This window comes from Cystoisospora suis, assembly GCF_002600585.1.
Source record: "Cystoisospora suis strain Wien I chromosome Unknown contig_1147, whole genome shotgun sequence".
Taxonomy (NCBI): domain Eukaryota; phylum Apicomplexa; class Conoidasida; order Eucoccidiorida; family Sarcocystidae; genus Cystoisospora; species Cystoisospora suis.
Window position 1 is genome coordinate 9,531 of NW_027153948.1, and position 17,594 is coordinate 27,124.

At 50.2% G+C, this 17,594-nt stretch overlaps 3 protein-coding genes across 3 annotated transcripts; 1 reads left to right on the forward strand and 2 right to left on the reverse strand.

Moving 5' to 3' along the window:
* Positions 1–616: 616 nt before the first annotated feature.
* Positions 617–9,744, reverse strand: CSUI_002735 (10 kda). Its single transcript, XM_068062934.1, has 8 exons — positions 8,813–9,744; positions 8,038–8,173; positions 6,969–7,117; positions 6,303–6,370; positions 5,047–5,113; positions 3,925–4,043; positions 2,799–2,958; positions 617–1,932 (listed from the first exon to the last, which is right to left on the reverse strand). Exons 1-8 carry the CDS (start codon positions 9,131–9,133, stop codon positions 1,816–1,818), a joined length of 1,137 nt encoding a protein of 378 aa, XP_067925072.1. The 5' UTR covers positions 9,134–9,744; the 3' UTR covers positions 617–1,815.
* Positions 9,745–12,837: 3,093 nt separating this feature from the next.
* Positions 12,838–16,004, forward strand: CSUI_002736 (family mg2+ transporter protein). The gene has a single exon (XM_068062935.1). It carries the CDS (start codon positions 13,420–13,422, stop codon positions 15,025–15,027), a length of 1,608 nt encoding a protein of 535 aa, XP_067925073.1. The 5' UTR covers positions 12,838–13,419; the 3' UTR covers positions 15,028–16,004.
* On the reverse strand, positions 15,916–17,084 carry CSUI_002737 (uncharacterized protein). Its single transcript, XM_068062936.1, has one exon. It carries the CDS (start codon positions 16,637–16,639, stop codon positions 16,202–16,204), a length of 438 nt encoding a protein of 145 aa, XP_067925074.1. The 5' UTR covers positions 16,640–17,084; the 3' UTR covers positions 15,916–16,201.
* Between the last annotated feature and the right edge of the window lie 510 nt (positions 17,085–17,594).

Here is a 17,594-nt window from a genome sequence, read left to right on the forward strand (position 1 = left end):
ACATGTCGCTACTGCTGAGAGGGCAGGGAGTACATGAGGTGATGGGGGGCTCAGGGGCTAGAGTCACACGATCGAGTTTTCTGTGTCGCGGGCGTTGAACGACGTTCACAATTGGAGGTTGATCCCTTTAGATTTCAGGATACATCACCATCCTCATAAAGACAACGGACACAGTTACGAGAGGAGACAGAGATAGAAGCAGCTTTCTTTCCTGCTGGTCTCGTCTGAAAGGAGTCTAAGGATCAAACGAAGAAAGTATTGTATGTCTGTGTGCCGCGTTTCACTCTCTTCGAAGATGATGTATCCAATCTATGCATCCTCGGCAAGCTCCTTGATGGCTACCGCTGGATAGGAGCATCTTTACAGCCATGGTTTTCAATCAATACTACTCATCATCACTCTACCATTACAGCAAATACCTTGCATGCATTTAATGTATACAGATGTATACGAAATGTATGAAGTAATATCTATTGACGAGGTTATACATTTCCTATTTTCCTGTGAGTAGTATCCATTAGCGGAGTAGCGCGTTGAGAAACACCAGAGTCTGTCTGTGTACGTTACTGAATGAGAAAAAAGGGCAGGAATAAAGACCTTGAGTTTAAAAAATCACTCCACACAAACACACAAGGAAAAAAGACCACAGTCCTCCGAGCCCCTAGTTGGGAAGTCGAGATGACAACCTGCTGAAAGAAAAGAGATATCTTCTTTGTCTTCTGTCGCACTGTCCTCTGTACATATGAGAGAAGATGTCCTACGTACTTCCTCACTTATACACACACACGCACGATCACATTCTTGAAATACGCAAGCCTCTTCATACACACGTCCAACAACAATCCATCACTTTCCCCTATCCCCGGCCATCTTTCTTGCTCCCTCTATTTGTCTTTTTCTCCTACGAGAGATGTAGAGGCTTTCTGAAGCTGACAACACATCAACTGAGGACTGGATGAACTTCTCCTCTCCATGACAATGTCTCAGAAAGAGAGATAAACAAAATGGACATGGATGGTGTGATGAACAGGAAACCCTCTTATCCAAAGAAGAGAGAAAGAAAGAGAAGAAAAGTAAACGACACTCATTCACTCCCTCGCTCGCTCATCCACACAACAGCAAGGGAGCAGAAGTGACCATTGTGGTCGTACTGAAAGTTTGGAGGGAGGGGTAATGGAGTCCATGGCCCGAAAAGATGTGCCATGTGTGCTTTCATCCGTATGAAAGACTTCAGCGCCTAGGCGTTTCACGGGACAGAAACCCTGTCCATGAAAAGTGAGAGAACTTCTCCCACCCTCAGGTCATCTCAATTTGCAGGAGAAAAAGTAACTACCTTTCAGAGTATGAATCTCCTTTTCTGAACACCGCCGCTACCTATGGGGACGGGCGCTAGTCTATTCTTTCGTCATCGGCGTCATCACCGATACTACATCTCTTTTCATCGTTGGACCACAAACTCAGCGTAAGACAGGAGAGGAGATACTTACTCTATACTTCAGAAAGGAGGAGACTCGTTTGTAGCTCGGGAATACATATATACATAAACATATATATATACATGTATACATATATACTCCAGTTTCTGATATTCGATTGAATGAAAAGAGTCGCAGTGATAAGAAGAGTGTCATCCCGCTTCAGAAAGAATAAGAAGAAAGCAAGCGGCGTTTGAGCTTATGGTCCTCTCCCCCCTCCCCCGGCGATTACTAAGAGTAGAGGTATTCGAGTTTTTAAGAGACTGCCTCTAATCACAACTGCTCGTCCATGTGTTCTTATACAGCAAGGAACCTTCTTGTATGATTCCCTGTCTCGTTTTCACCACTTCCCTAGAAGATCTGCAGCTTTAACGAAGGCGTAGATGTCGTCCTTGTATTTCATATCTGGTTCATCTTGACTATACGACGAGAAGACCACTGTATCCCCACGGTGAATCTGACAGAACAAACACATACACGAAGCAGAACACAGTGCGAACCTGCAAATATACATTAGCACCCTCACCAAAAGTCAAGCCGCCCTACCCGTGAAACTATACAGCCACAGGAGATAGACAACATCGGGAAAAAAGAACTAGAGTCACGACGGACTTTCCACAGTCACTTTATCTTAACGTTGCTAGGCAAGTAATTGCAGGGCAGGAAAGCGAAAGAGAGAAGACGAGCGAAAGAAGGCACGCAAGTGAATCTCACGGAATCGGCGCGGGGGCAACGAAGACAGGCGAAAAAAGGTATTCCTCATATGCCAGGTATGCATGCACGAAAGACAGTCTGCTGAGCACTAGTGATCTTCGGGTGCAGATAACAACGAGTTTTCTGTCAGCCGTACAATTCCAGTCTATGTACACGAGTAAAGGGGCGCTCCGGAAGATCCACAAATGATTTTCACTCCTGTACAGAAACATGAGAAAAACATTTCTTCCTTGCTTTTTACGAACGACCGGATGACTTTCGACTGAGCCATACTCTCGCTTTTAATCAAAGAAGCCGTTCTATATGTATGAAGACGGTGCAGAGTTGTGCTACACACAAAAGATATCTATCCATATACACTCATGTACGTACATACGCGCTAACAGAAACAGGAGGGTCTTGTTTTTGCCTCCTCCCTGTATACAGTCTAAGAGGAGACGAAACAGATATAGAAAGGAGCCAAGCGTCATGGCGAATGCCTGCACGGCAGCTGGAACGAAGCTCTTATCACTAGGTAAGAAAGAAAGACAATTAGCTCTGAAGAAATACAATGATAACCGTGGCAGAGAGAAAGTCACCTGTTCACTGCAGATCCCTCCCACAACTTACTTCGATAGGCAGACGCTCTCCGTGCTTGTTATACCGGCCTGGTCCAACAGAAATGACTTCTGCTCTTTTTAGACTTCCTCGGGAATTTTCCCTGGCTGACTGGTGTAAGTACAGTCCACTTGCTGTGCGCTCAGGCTGTTTTACGATCTTCACTAATACACTGCATGCAGAGAGAATAGCAATGGACACACCTCTGATCATCACTAAAGAGTCAAGTTTACAAACACAAAGAAAGCAGGAACTCTCCACGACTTTCGAAGAAAGAAACGACTTGTCTCGTCATCGGCTTTGCTAGACACATTACACCATAATATACTAAAGACAGAGCTCATTACGAGACCACCTACCGGAAGTCGGGCGTTCCCGTCGCCTAGTTACATCAAAGTATTCATACGCACCTGCAACTGTATGTGAACATAAATCTATCTCTCTCTCTATATATATATATAGAGAGAGAGAGAGAGAGAGACAGATTTTTATGCTTGTGTATGTGAAGAGCACAGGAGAGGTCAAATGGGTACTGCACGACAGAATAAGAAGGAAGCTGGGGCTGACATTAGTAGAGCAAGGGAGAGCAGCGGTTGAGAGTTAGAGAAGAGAAGGAAAGATCTTTCGCAAAGAGAATGTACACAGGTTCCATTTTTTGGATTACAGTCATTCGGGCTCTAAAGTGCCATCAACCTCTCTATACCGTGAATTCGTGAAACCTCTGAAAAGACTGAGAACTGCTGTGTCTCAGGGAGGACACGCCTTGAGAGGCTCCGTACTGCGCACTCATGTGCATACGCGGACATGCATGTCTGAGGAGACACGTATGTAAAAAGTTTTATACTGGACTGAAGCAAGCTGTTGCACAAGCTCGTTCCGTGACTGGCACCCCCTACAGGCTCGGCGCTGTCTTATAGATAAATCCAAGAAAACATAGACATCTGTGAGTCGATCAGCTCAAGACTCTTGAAATGTTTTCTCATGGCCACTTCAAAAGTATTTCAGATAACAAGTAGAACATATCTCCTAGTCCTGCCTTGTGCCCGTCTTTCTCCACCCTCCTTTCCAGTTAGCCAGCTAGCTACCCCTCATTCCGTCCTTTCCGGCGTCTCAAGAGACGAACCGATTTCAGACATACTTGTCTCCTAGGGGTGTAATATCAGCCGGATTTGCATCTCGATCTTCTGTCGTCAAGGACACTTTTGCTAAGATATCCGACGCAGATACTAATACACAGTCTTTGCCATTGTATTTGAACTGAAGCAAAGCAGAAAAAGCAATAGGACAGAAGATGGTTCCAGTCACAATTTTTCACAATGGGCATCTAAATTTGATAGAGAATCTGGAGAGTCAAGTCACTCAGGGTTAAGGTTAGGGAAGCAGTGGGGCATTCTATCTCAATCACACATCGGTCCCAAGAGAATATCGACCTGCATGCATGCAAGGGGAACAGAGGACTGGTGGTGTACTAAAATAAGAAAGAAAGAAGCCAAGAAGACTACTTGAGATATTTGTCTTGTGACGCTGTACGTAGCAGTAGAGATATCTCTTCCCTTCCTACGAATGACTTCCACTCCAGCTATGCTTTCTTGGCCTTTCCATTCCCGTCGAATCAAATCAAGAGATCACGAAGACTGTTTTCCTCCGCCCCAGGATTTCTTTAGTAGTGATGTATAGCAAAACGTCTCTCTGCTTTCTAATCTCCAGGCAACACTGTCAGCCTTGGAAAAGAAAAGAAGGTTTCAATCCGACAGCTACCTATGTTTGAAATGCAGAAAAGAATCTCCAGACGGTGCATACACCCAATTATACCCCACTCCTTCGACGGCCTGCCAGTGCGTGAGTGCATATTTCGCATCTCTATGTGCCTATACGTACGAGAAGATACTGGTCAACAAGATATAGTCCTCCTCACGGACATCTGCAAGCCGACTACAAAGGGAACTAGGCAGGAGATTCTACTCATATTGGAATACTGATGCGTATTCGCGTCATATATCTTGATCACTACTGAGACGATCTCCAGTTCTTCCTACTATTATAGGCTTTCTACGTTCAGGCGTACACGTGGAGCCTTGAACTAATCCACACTGCCCAATGTACCACTCACACCACAAAAAACCGGACGGTAGCTAGCTTGCTATAACCATAGCCGTGGATTCCTTGAATCATACGCGAGTACGCAAAACGAGACAGCAGGGCCGTAGAAAATGGCTGTTCTCTAACAAAGGGGGGGTGCTATCGTGGAAGTTCGACTTACAGAATCATATACATGACGAGAAATGATAGTCCAATCTCCGGGAGACACATCGATGGGTATTCGCACGCTGTAAGAAACGAAACAGAGTAATACCAAAGAGAAGAAACAGTAAGTGGTGAGGACTGCCCCCTTACAGAAGAAGATACGATCATTCATCGAATCCTTCTTATCGAAGGGAGAAAACGAAGAAGCCGCCGCTTAAAGTCAGTCACGCGTGGTGGGATACGACCGCGCCGCATGGATTGATAGATCGGTTTGCGAGACACAAGATGGTGAACGAGCTTCTCACAGCGCGCCCGGTGGACCCCGAAACTGTCTTGTGGGTGGACGTGGAGGCACTAGTTCCATGTGTTCGTACACCTGGGCGTATGCATGAAAAGAGATTTCCATGGGTACACACATCCCTCACTTCTTTTCGCCGAGATGAGACACAGGCAGCAGACAAGCGTACTGCCTAATAGCACACCACAACAGACATCTGCCTTCAAATGGACACCCGTTGCTTGGCCTAGCGTAAGCCACGCATTTGTATAGTCAAGCATGCGCCTCTGCAGATATACGCAACGGGTACCTTGTACCGCATCGACCTCTTCGAAGACGGAGAAGCAGAGCTACTTGGCTGTGCGTCTACGACCACATCAACCACTAGGGCCCAGTATGCCCTTGTAGTAGTAGTAGTAGTTTAATCCAAGCGACTGAAGATAGAGAAAAGGAAGACAAAGCGAGGTGTCCTCTTTCCTTGTCCCCTCTCTACCAGCGCTCAGAAGATAACGGAGACGCTAGTATGCGTAGTTGCGCACTAATCTTTTCGCGCCACATACCATACCCTCGATAACCGCTAGACAAGGTTATCAAGCTCGACCATAGCGCAGGGCAGAAAAGCCTTCATGGAAGAACTAATCACATCCGAACTGAACGAGAACTCCCACACACACAGATATCGGCAAGAGGAATTCCCTCAATGCACACACTCCGCATCGCGGACACGAAAAATGGAGACAAGGTGAGCTGACAGGCAACAGTTTCACATGGTCGACTTTTCAGGCTTTAGCGGACCACACAAGTCTCGGGACGAGAGAGGATGTGAAGAGCGCGGAAAAAGAGAATTCAAGACGAGGATGTATCTTGTACGTACAGGTAAGACATATCCTTGCGGTGGGACACACAATACAGCTACTTTTTCTGCACAGTGTCGTGTTTCCTATACGAAACATGTATACAGATAGTTTACACGCATCTGTGGAGAGTAAACTTACTTAGTATCCCTATTGACCTCCCCGGGGCCGACCTCAAGAACTTTAGCCAGTTGCTTGCCTTTAGAATTCTGAAGGCAGGGAAAACAACAACACGACCAAGCGAAGCCGCCTGATATCCACCACTCCCCCCAGGTCACACTGTACACGAAGCGTTGCCTGGCAGGTCAAACTAGAGCTACGTCTCCTCCTACTCGTGTTGCTATACGATAGGAGGAGGGTGTAACTTCAGCAGGGAATACGAGCAACACTTCATTCCAGGTTAAGGGTGGCCGGAAATACGAAGACAGACAGAATAGACACGGTGCACTGCAACGTGTACACAGGCAACAAGAGGATGGCGAGAAGGAACAGCAAGGGGAGCCACTGACGGTTCAATGAGTGAAGATCGGGGTCAAGAGAAAAGAAGTGAAGAAATCCATGATAGGAGATTACTCAAAAAACGATGTGAGGAGATCGGTAAGCCTCGGTAAATCTATTGACTCAGGGAAAAAACGGACAATCGGCCCGGAGAGGAAGAGACGAGACATAATAATGCCATGGGATATGAAGGGAATGAGAGCCAGTGTGAGGAGACGCCTGATTGCCCGAACTATACAAGCGAAGAAACAAGCAGACAACTGATTCTCTTCCGCGATGTGTACCAAGATCGAAAGAAGGAGGGCTGACCTCTGCGGGAAGATAAACACCCCCTGAACTTGTCTTGGGCGATTCCCGGCGCTCAAGCAGAATCATGCCACGTAAAGGCTGAAGCGGCCCTCGGATTTCCTCCCCCTCGAATGAATACTTGGCTGTACTCTTCAAAGACTGATTTGACCCTGGAGTTTGGGCGCAGGCCAAGAAAAAGGAAAAGTAAGGAGAGGTACTTTCATATACAAGAGAAAAAAGCAGTCAATGTGCGAGATGAAATAAAAACCGAACACCTCGAGCAAACACATGAAGCCACCCGGGACAGGTTGATCTCACGTCGGCACACTACCCGCAATCAAAAGCACCACACGAGAAGGCGCGAGGCATCTCCTTCATCTACAGTACCTCTCTAGTATCTCCTCCGCTATCACTCGGAAACACGTCTGCCTGAAGGAGGGACGGTTGTTTGGCTTTTTCTCTTCTTCTTCATACACTCAAATGAGAACACAGAGGGAGTCTCTGCCTCGTATCCGCACTGACTCATATTGTAGGCGCCCTTTGTCTTTATTCCCTCTACTCGGCTGTGTGCGTACGAAGGAGGAGCGGGGGGACTCTCTCTCCTTCACACGCATGCGGGGACGTGACTGCTTCTGTTCTCTTTGCAGTACGAGGATCCCTAGACACATACGCATTCTGAGAATCGCTCTTGTGCGAGTTACAACGCCATGTTTGAGAGACAAAAAAAACCTTTCATAAATCTGCCCGCAAACAGAACTCTACACGGAATAGCATCATGGAAACAGGGTACAGCCTTGCGTAGAGATAGGACTGAATGACGAAAGAAAAGAAGATACAAATGCGGCCGTCAAAAAGACTGTACGGGAGGAGTGACGCTGACTAGATGCAAAAACGAAGTTAAACACCCGCCCGGGGGACCCACGTGGAAAGAAGACCCTTCGACGGATAGGTGAGACGACTAAGCAGCTGATGTGCTGATCCTCTTCTGCACACAATCGATGTCGACGTATTTGAAGAGATATATGTATGTTCAGACACCTACATGTCGATGTCTCTTTGTTGATGAAGAAATTTTGAGCTGTTTGCCTACCTGCAGGATGAGACGAGACTGGCGCACTGCATTCTCCTTGTTTACTTTGTTGACGGGAGCAAGAGATGTGCGACGGAGTAGAGGCAATAGACGAGGGCATCGCGGTCCCGCTCGGTGCTCGGCCACGGATGAAAGCCTGGAGTAGAAAAAGAGAAGAGGAAACAAAAAACAACGAAGACAAAGAACGGATTGAAAGGAAGCTGTCGTGCTGTATTTCACGTACTAAAAGGCTTGTCTAACGGGTGCGAGAGACAAACGGCCAAATGGTCGTGTACAGCCGGGTTAGCTGGATTAAAGAGGTCGCGCACAGACAGAGAGGGAAAGAGTTCCGCTTGTCGCTACAACACGTTCCTTTGAACAGAGCAGAGCACACCAGCTCTTTCCTTACGAGATAATCACTCTGCCTTGCCGGTTAAGACGGGGGACGATCTCCGGCGAGGCGCAGACCAACACCCCCTTTATTTGGTCCTGTTTGTCTCAGTGCGAGTCAACTTTTCTGAACACAGTCTTGGTCTGACAGGACAGGAAACTTGAGAGATTCTTCCACTGATAGCCAGTCATTTCGTCTCTTACGGGGTATCGACCCCCAAGAGTGGGACATCTGAAAAATTACCAACCTAGCTCAACACGGAGGAATTCCTAGCCACAAACGACATCAATGACTGCGAGCGCACATGGACCTACATACTGCAAACGCGAAGAAGTCAACACACGGTGCGGGCCCAGAGGTACTGGGTACTAGCTGACTGCGTCGTAGATCAACTTGGTGGCTCACCAAGGATGGGTGTGATGTCGAAAGAGATGAACCAGCTGAAGAGAAATCCACGGGAAGCATGCCGGAATTTGTCGATAAAGAGCCATTCAGCGATGGACCGGTTCGGCTGGCTAGCACGGGGTGAAAAAGTGCAGCTTTGAAATTAGGAGAAGACGCCTCGTAGCTCGAAAGACCGAAAAAGAGACAGGTTGCAGAAAGCAACAGGATGGCTGGTTTCACAAGGAAATGGGATCCGTCTCTGGCCGTCAAACGATGTGACTGGGCGTATGTGACGGTCCCGCGAGATGCGATGGCGTTGTCCCTTGTAACAGCACCTTCCATTTTTCCAGAAAAGGAAGGAGTGACAGCACAAAGCAGGGCGGGATCTGTTCAGTTACCGACGCCAAAGGATCCTACGCCGGGAATGAGAAATGCAGGAGTGTGCACGACACACGTAGCGGTGTTCATGTATTCAGGAACAAGTTCTTGAGACAGCAATTCCAGTCCGGCAGTGTACCCTGCTTTGACTGCTGGGTTGACGAAGTCAGGAAGCTTTGTTATAGTTCTGCACGTACTGAGGCGGCTTCGACTAGGATTTTGCATCGAGGCCCGCAGTAGATACTGTGGCTGATAGGCTTTGTCGGTGCATGCGGGGGCTAGAAAAGAAAAAAAAAAAATAGGGTTACGGGATGAATCGCAAAAAGGTGTAAAGGTCTAAAGAGTAAAGCGGCCTGAAGGTAGAAGTCCTGCTGGAATAGAAGTTGAAAAGCACAGCTGTCGACAACTTCGGAGACACACAGCCCCACAAGACGGACTGCGGTACGCTCCACTATGCAACAGAGACTGACAAAAAGATCGCCTGTAAGTCAAAATGCCTTCTCTATAGCCTCAGATTTTTTTGCAGACAAGCAGAGCGGAAAGGCAGTGTACGACGGTAACGCAGCTGGTTTCAGGACACACAGTGCTGCGCACACACCTTGTCTAAGTACGATGCGAGGACGCATGTGTGGATGAATCGAGAGCCCGGGAACTCCGTACAACACTCTGTACAAGAGGACGACTGTTACTGCCGAAGTAGCCAGTCTGATCTATTAACGGCTTAGCATGGGTGCCTCTTAATAGCCAGTTAGTTGCGAGAGCAGCTCCACTTTTCTTGTTCCTTACTTTCGTAACGGAGGCGTTGCTGCTGGTGCTATAGAAGGGAGCTCCTCGCTGTCCCTCCTGCTGGACACAAAAAAAACTAATGCGGAGGCTGCCTGTTGTTCTTTTCTCTGGCTGTGCGGTAGGCTTTTTTACAGAGATTTGACGGTAAAAAAGAGACGCAATCTAACTACCGTGTGCAGCACGCGTCGTCGTCTGCAGATATGGCCGTTCACACTTGTAATGTGACAGTGGGAAGGAACTCGAAAGATAAATTTCAACTCTTGTACAACTGTCATTTAGCTTGGCGCACTCGACCATAAAACGTTGAATTTCGCGTTCAGACGTCGTCTCTTCGATCTAAGGGGGAGAGGTGGCACATCTGTTTGGGACCCACCGGCCCTCGTGCGTGGGGGACAATGCAAACAGGAGACGCTGTGTCAGCCCGGTTCACAGAAGAACTCTCTTAGGGGCTAGACCAGCAGCATTGCCAATTCCTGAAACTTTTTCGAGGTGTGCTTTTGAAGCCCGCTGCTTTGACTGGTCTGACGATGGAGAACCCCGTGGGCTTCCGTGAAACATTAGCAGTCCAAGTGGAGGCGACACCTCCAATTGGAAGCATCTGCAAACAGGAGAGTCTCAAGAGTGAGAACTCGTCCGGACTCTTCACACTGGAGAAGCCAAAAGTCTCTTCTTGAGCGTGCCGGAACACACTTTGTCTTTGAGAAGGCTTTCGCCGCTGGTACGGTGCCCTCTGAGCCTTGTCCGAGCACCAAACGACTCGACAGCGCACTGGTGCGTCATCAAACAAACGCGTTGCCAAGCCAGGGTGTACATTGCCTACTGGAGAGCTGACTGTATTCCCCTTCCATAGACGGGCGGATGGTCGTGTGTTTCTGACCGCGCGGAACTGACCTGGCTGTATAGTCACCAGCATAACGGGTGTACGTTGCAGAAGTTCTACAGAAGACACTTGGCCGGGCACTCACTCTGAACGACTGGAAACATTGTTGGATCTCCTTGTGACCCCACTATAGGCCGTGTCTATCTCTCCGGCACGCCCGCATCCCCACCATCGCCCGGACTGAGTCTAGGAGTCAGCAGAAAGAAGCAATACATCACCGTCGCCAACAATATTGACGAAAACCAACAACCGGTCGAGTCAGCAAATTGTGACAAAAGCCGCAGCACGTGTGCAATTGATGGCAGCGAGGGGAGTTCTGAAGCCTCGGTGAGGTGGGGGACGCGCCGCTGCTGCGAGATACAGCCCATGTGAGCAGCCGAACGGTGGAGCAAGGTACAGAGAAACTGCAGGGTCGCCTGCTATGGAGATTAAAGGCAGCAGAAAAGAACTGGCCGAAGAGTCGGGGAGCCGAACGCTTGTGAGAAAGCAGGTATCTGGAGGACTCGAAACTGCCTGGCGGCAGTTGTTGGGAGCGTCGACACCGAATTGGGAACAGAGCTTCTTCCTCAGAAGATGGACGTACTTCACCAAATCCTTGCTTGAGTTGGTCTGTCACAGCCAAGCCCCAGTGTACCACAGCTGACAGATTACGGGTCTCCAGAGACTACAGAAGGCTTTCTCACTAGCGCTGGGTATTTGCACTCGGCCGGCTGAGTGGCAGACATCCGATCTCTTCTCCCCTGATTGTACAACCTCAACATTAGTGGAAAAACCTTTTACGGCACACGACTAGGTATCTGGGACCCAGCCGCCAGAGCCTGGCTGGAGGCGGCTTGTGCCACCGAAGGAGAGTTCATAGCTCCCTCCCATCTCTTCGTCCAGTCAGCGGACTGAGGGCGCATCCGACTCGACAAGGACTTTGAGAAACCAGATCTGCTATGGCGATGCAGACACTGGGTCACAGCCGCAATGCACGCTCACCACGGTAACGCTGAAGTGTGAATCCAGAACGACCATGGACCAGAGAAGTGCCTCCCGAGACTGTCGGCAAGAAAGAGCCTTGTGAAAGCTATCAAGAAACCATAAAACAAGGAGGCCAAGAAATCTAGAGGGAACACTCGGACGACCTCAAGGAGTGCGCTCACGATTCGAAGGTGTGTCGCTGATGAACGTGTGAGAACGGAAACTGAGTAACCAGACACCGAAAAGCCGCCTAACCATTAAGCAGCGTGAGGCTAATGAAATTGGTGTGGGAACCGGAGCTTCGGGTGGCTGGATTCCTCGCCATAGGCTTTCAGAGGTCGGGCGGTAAACCAAATTCGTAACGGTACTCGACAACGCACAACGGTGCGAAAAACACCTGTTGTCGCGTCTGTCCCGCAGGAGATGCAACCGCCTAGCACGGGGGTCCTTGAGGGAAAAAGCGCTGTCAGTCCGACAGCGATAGAATGAAGTGCAGACACACGGACGGTCCCTTCCTCGAGATTTCTGTCACGTTACCAGGCGCGAATCTACCAGCTGGCCGGTATTTACTGAGACATCTGTTACACAAGGAACTGCGGTTTCCCACCCGTGGTCGCATCGAATGAATCGAGAAGAGAAAAGCCTAACGAAAGCTAAGGGAGAAAATGGGATTAGATACCTCAAGAGCGTTAACTGTAAGCATTGGATACTCCGTAACACAAAACCCACCGCTTCTACGAGCTTCCCTCCATTGCTTCGTGTCCCACTGTTAGCGGAGTCCTCGTCAGGTACATCACGACACCACAGGTACAAAAAACAGGTTGGAAACCTGAAACCGAGTACAACGCCTCGCCATTCTCTACGTCGGTAGCCGGTTGCCTTGGCACACCACATGCAAGCCAAGCTAGCTGAAGACACGGACTGGAAAACGTCTCCCGCAAGAAGACTGCTGCGCAGGCATCGAAAATAAAACTACGATGCGGACACCAAACTTGTTGCTGCTCTGACAGCCTCTCCAGAAGATGCTTCAGCTGGCCGACCCGCGTTGTCTTCTCGGATTGCCCGGTTGCCGTTCTGTGCGGCCGCCAGGTCTTGTGAACGATCCGATACCCGCGTAACTGGAGAGGGATTTTTACCGGGTATCCAGTGTTTTTGAGCTTCTAGTTTTCCGGTGCGGACACAGACTGCGGCATGTCCTTGCCAAACGTGTAGTTCAGCTGCGTTTTTTCTACTATGGCTGCTTTCGCGGCTAGCTTCTTTTTTCCCGGGTACGAATTCCATCGCATGGACGGAACCCGTGAGTTTCGGGGCGGCGAGAAACAGCAAGACCTCGCAGCAACGAGCAATTTCTCTTTTCCAAGGCTACTGCAAAGGCTTCTGAACACAGCAGCTTCGCGAGGCTGCCAGGAAAGGGTTGGGTGCCCCGTCAATACGCCTCTCTTTTTGCTGCCCTCGGTCGGCTACACTTCTCACTGTCATCGACTACTGTGCCTGAAGCACGCGCCTGCGTTTGCTGACATTTTCTCTTGCGACTGGCCTTGCCAGAATGTTTTTTTCTCCCAACTGAAGCGTCCAAGGCCCATCCTATACCAGGCCCCACCCCCTTGCAACTTCTACCGGGATGGAGCATTACATCATAGATCCGATTCGGGACTCAGGAGAAGGAGGCGAGGAAGAGGAGTCGGTTGCGTCATCCGAATCGGATGCGCTGAAGCGATTTCGGAGAGAGCCAACAATTCTGGATAGGGTAGGGACGGCTCTCGGTCTCTCGAGCGACAGAACCGGCCGGCCGCGCGCAGTCCAGAACCGCCGTGGCTTCCTACTCAAGAAAAGCCCCCGACTACGAGAATGGGAGGAACGAAGACCACTCATCTGCAGTATGCTGTCTCCCAGCTCGACAGAAGAGGGAGACGGACAGAGAGTTCTGAAGCGCAGCACGACTCTGATGCAGCATATCGCCGCACGGAGCAAGACATTCGTGGTGTACGCGATTTCGAAGGAGGGCAGTAAGGAAATGTATCTAAAGACCTTTGACATACTTTCTCTGATCCACTCACACAATAAAGCGAACAAACCCGAGGAATCTGCCCCAGGAGCCGTGAAGGTCCGTGACCTTCGTATGTTTCTTTCGAGCGGTCGAGACCTCGCTTCTATAACGGCTCGTCGGAACTGCATTCTAGTGTCCTGGCCTTATGTCAGGATTATCGTATTGCACGAGCTTGTGCTGCTGCTTCCGATTGGAAAGGGCAATTTTCCACGAGAGGCTCGAAGGTTTGAGCAAACTGAGTGGCGTTGCGAATTGTTGAAGAGGGGTTTGCTAACTCGGGAAGAAGACGAGGAGGTTGCAGGACCTGTCTTGGAGTCGGGCTCCAAGATCTCCTCTCTCTGGGGATCCACGAAGCCTCACCCGTCCGCTTCCCTGGCTCTGCTTCGGACTCACCAGGAGAACTTCAATTCCAAGGACGAGTGCCCTGCGCTCACCGATATCGATGTGACCCTTCTACAGAAGCTGGAGCAACTTGTCGCCCTGAAAACTTCTACACCTTTTGAATATCTCGCACTTGAGGCGGCTATTGTCGAGTCTCACCACGTGATGGAGAGACAGATTCGCGCCATCCGGCAGACAGCAACGACTATTTGTGCCGACCTTCGCACCGGCCGTGGAGTGAACTCTACCATCTTGTTGAGTGTGAACAGCCTTCACAAGATTCTCGATGGCCTGAAGTCGGAAGTCGCCGGTGTCCTTTCCTCGCTAAACGACGTGCTATCCGATGACCAGTGCATCCGCCGCATGGCCATATCGCAATTCTGGTCCTCCCCGGAGTTGTGGGAAGAAGAAGGGAAGGAAGCTTTTCGACAGAGCGGTCATGTGGCTCTCAAACACGAGCTGGATATGCTCCTGAGCTGCTACTCCCAGGATGCGGATGTGATGATGAAGAACGTCAGGAACATTGACGAATACATAGACGACTCACTGGCCATGATCGAACTCTACCTTGGCATGCAGCGGAACTTCCTGCTCAAAGCAGATGTGTGGATGACAACCCTTGCCACCGTGATCGGTTTTTTCGCCCTCGTCCCAACTATTTTCGGCATGAATATCCAGCATGGGCTGGAGAAATCACCTTACGCTACAGTGTTTTTTTGGAGCATTGCGGCTTCCATATTCACGGCTACCATTATAACAGGCATTGTCGTCAGCTGCCTCCTAAGAAAACTCAGAATCTAAGCACGCCGCTTTGAACCACGGGCTCGACGCCGCTGAGCCAAACTCCGTTTCCTTCGTGTAGGTGTGCTAGTCACTGTCTGTTCCGGGCCATTATCAGTCAACTCAAACCCTCCGGTGAACTCTATGGTGCAGCCCGGAGAATCTTTTCCTTCCAGTACTGAAGGTCACTGAATTTCTCTGTGAAGATATGACTAACCGTAAAGGATTTTCCATACCTGGCTCGACACCGTACACGTCCACTTCCTCGTGTCTTGGAACTTGCGGGATTCGGCCAGTGAGGTGTGTCATTTCCAGAACGCCCATGAACCATTACTTGTGGTGAACTCTATGGTGCAGTCCGAATTTTTTCCTTCCAGTACTGAAGGTCACTGAATTTCTCTGTGAAGATACACGAAACAGCGTCCTAAGTGAAACCCAGTTCGTGGATATGCAGTCGCCTCGCCGTCGTATCAGTCTTCGGTGACAACTAGCAGTAGGACGTCAGACGGTGCCGGTCCCATCTACCTTCCGTTGTCGGGACCTTGGTTAGGAAACTGTGGTTTCGCGTCCATGTCATCTCGGGTGGCAGTGTAGGACGGCCCCTAGTCCGGTGGGAAGTAGGGCTTCTTGGCATTGCCGACATTTGTCCCACGTAGCTCCAGACAGGCGGCTCGGTCACGCCAGCCCTCCGGTCAGGAGTCCGCACTGGAGTGCGACCCATGAGGGATACCTTTTTATCTCAAGAACAAGAGAATCAGCGGCTTCGCTACTGCATCAAACAGTCCACCGTGGCACGCTAGACTGCGTCCCTAGGATGGACGGCGCAGCGGTGAAGGCAGAGCTGTGATCCCAAGGCTTGGGCTACGGGAGGGGGCCACACTCGTTGCACTGCGTGTCATCTCCTTTTGTACGTGTTTTGCCGTGCGCGGAGGCGAGGTCTCACAAATGTTAGCAGGCAACAGGCCTGCGACAAAGAGAAGAAGCCATTCCCAGTTTCGTGACGAAAACAAACAAGTGTCGACCGAAGTGGGTTTTGTCTGGAGACAGACGCACATCAACACGTAGAAATTGAGTCCGTCACACGGCAAAACTCCGTGATTAGCTTGATCTCGCGGAAGCATAGCACCATGGCCTCGGCTCCCCCGAGGAGTTTACACATGAACGATGAGTTTATCACTAGCACAATCGGTGTCGCTTACGCCGACTTTGTCATAAGGTAATATGCGACAGAGGCAAGCAGGGCAGCACCAACAGCTCCACTGACAGCCACCGCCTTGGCTCCTCTGGTGAGTCCTTTGACTCCCTTCGACTGAGCCGTATCTTTCTCGACAGGGGAGGCGCCACGTCGGTAAAGCCCTAAGCCCAAGGAAAAGGCAAGAGACGCGACCAGAACTACAAGCAAAGCTGCGAAGGGCGGCTTTTTCATTGTCGTGGCGGGAACTACAGTGCGCTTGGTAGTGACCGCGTTCGGCACTTCGACTTCTGGTGTAAGGTGCTCCTCTTCAGCGATCTGTTCCTCCGGCACCTCGATCTCTACGGCTTCTTGCTGCTGGGCTTCGGCGGCAAGGGCGGCGGGGGCAACTGAGAGCCCGATGAAGAGAAGGGAAACTGACAAAACCCGTGAAGCCTTCATTGTAAAGAACGGACAAAAAAACAATTTTGAGGTGACAGGGAGAGACACGGCCAGACGTTCTGGAAACTCACCGCCGTGTTCCACGGGCCAGTGACGTGCTTATGCTTCGAGCCGGAGGACAAAGACACCTTGAGGTAAAAAGGAATATCAGTTTATTGAGCGCACTTTGGCCCTAAGGTGTTCGCAGGCAGAGGGCCGATCTAGGGACCTTACACGCGGAACTAACACACAAGAGAGATGGACATGGGCGAGAAAGAGGGACCGACTGACGCCTCCGTCTTCACGCACACCTGCGGAGGAGCTGTCTCGGTGTGCGTAGAGAGCTTTGCGGAGGGGCCTGAAGAGATGTATATCAAACAGGAGACACACAAAAATAGTACACAAATTGAAGACAAAGAAAAGTCCCACCACAGTACGTTTGTCTGCTTGCACTAACCGCCACCTTACCACCCTGCCCCACCAGGACACGCGACTGTTAGGCCTCCAACGTCGACCGTGTCGCGCCGCCCCCCCCCAGCGCCGGCTACCGGGCGTACTGGCCCATCGTGGGTCCGGAGGTAGCTGCAAGACCGCGCGCCGGTGGGACGTATGGTTGCGAACTCCGAGGCGTTGTTTGACACCCGAGCTACTCCGCGACAGAGCGTGGCACCACACGATCCAGACAGGCAGCTCTCCGATTTTCAGCATGCTTATAGCGAGTACCGTCCCAGCCATACTGGCACGGGTTATGTCTTAATAGGTGTGGGTGGCTGAACGGTAGCTAGCGCGACTTTTCGGATTCGCCGGTTCCCAGTCAAAAAAATGGCCCACATGCCTTAAAATAGACAGGGCGGCAATGACCCGGGCGGTCGGAATACACGGAACACTGATGAATTTTTGATGAGGCCCCTCAAAACATGATTACCTCGAGGCTTGCACAGTGTGCTTAAATTCAAACGGGCTTTCGCTACACCCA

Coding starts and splice junctions, on each gene's coding strand:
- CSUI_002735 (XM_068062934.1), bottom strand. CDS start 9,133: ATGGAAGGTGCTGTTACAAGGGACAACGCCATCGCATCTCGCGGGACC. Junction 8,174..8,812: donor CGACATCACACCCATCCTTG/GTGAGCCACCAA, acceptor TTTCTACTCCAG/GCTTTCATCCGTGGCCGAGC. Junction 1,933..2,798: donor GAGAGCGTCTGCCTATCGAA/GTAAGTTGTGGG, acceptor TTGTTCTGTCAG/ATTCACCGTGGGGATACAGT.
- CSUI_002737 (XM_068062936.1), bottom strand. CDS start 16,639: ATGAAGGCTTCACGGGTTTTGTCAGTTTCCCTTCTCTTCATCGGGCTC.
- CSUI_002736 (XM_068062935.1), top strand. CDS start 13,420: ATGGAGCATTACATCATAGATCCGATTCGGGACTCAGGAGAAGGAGGC.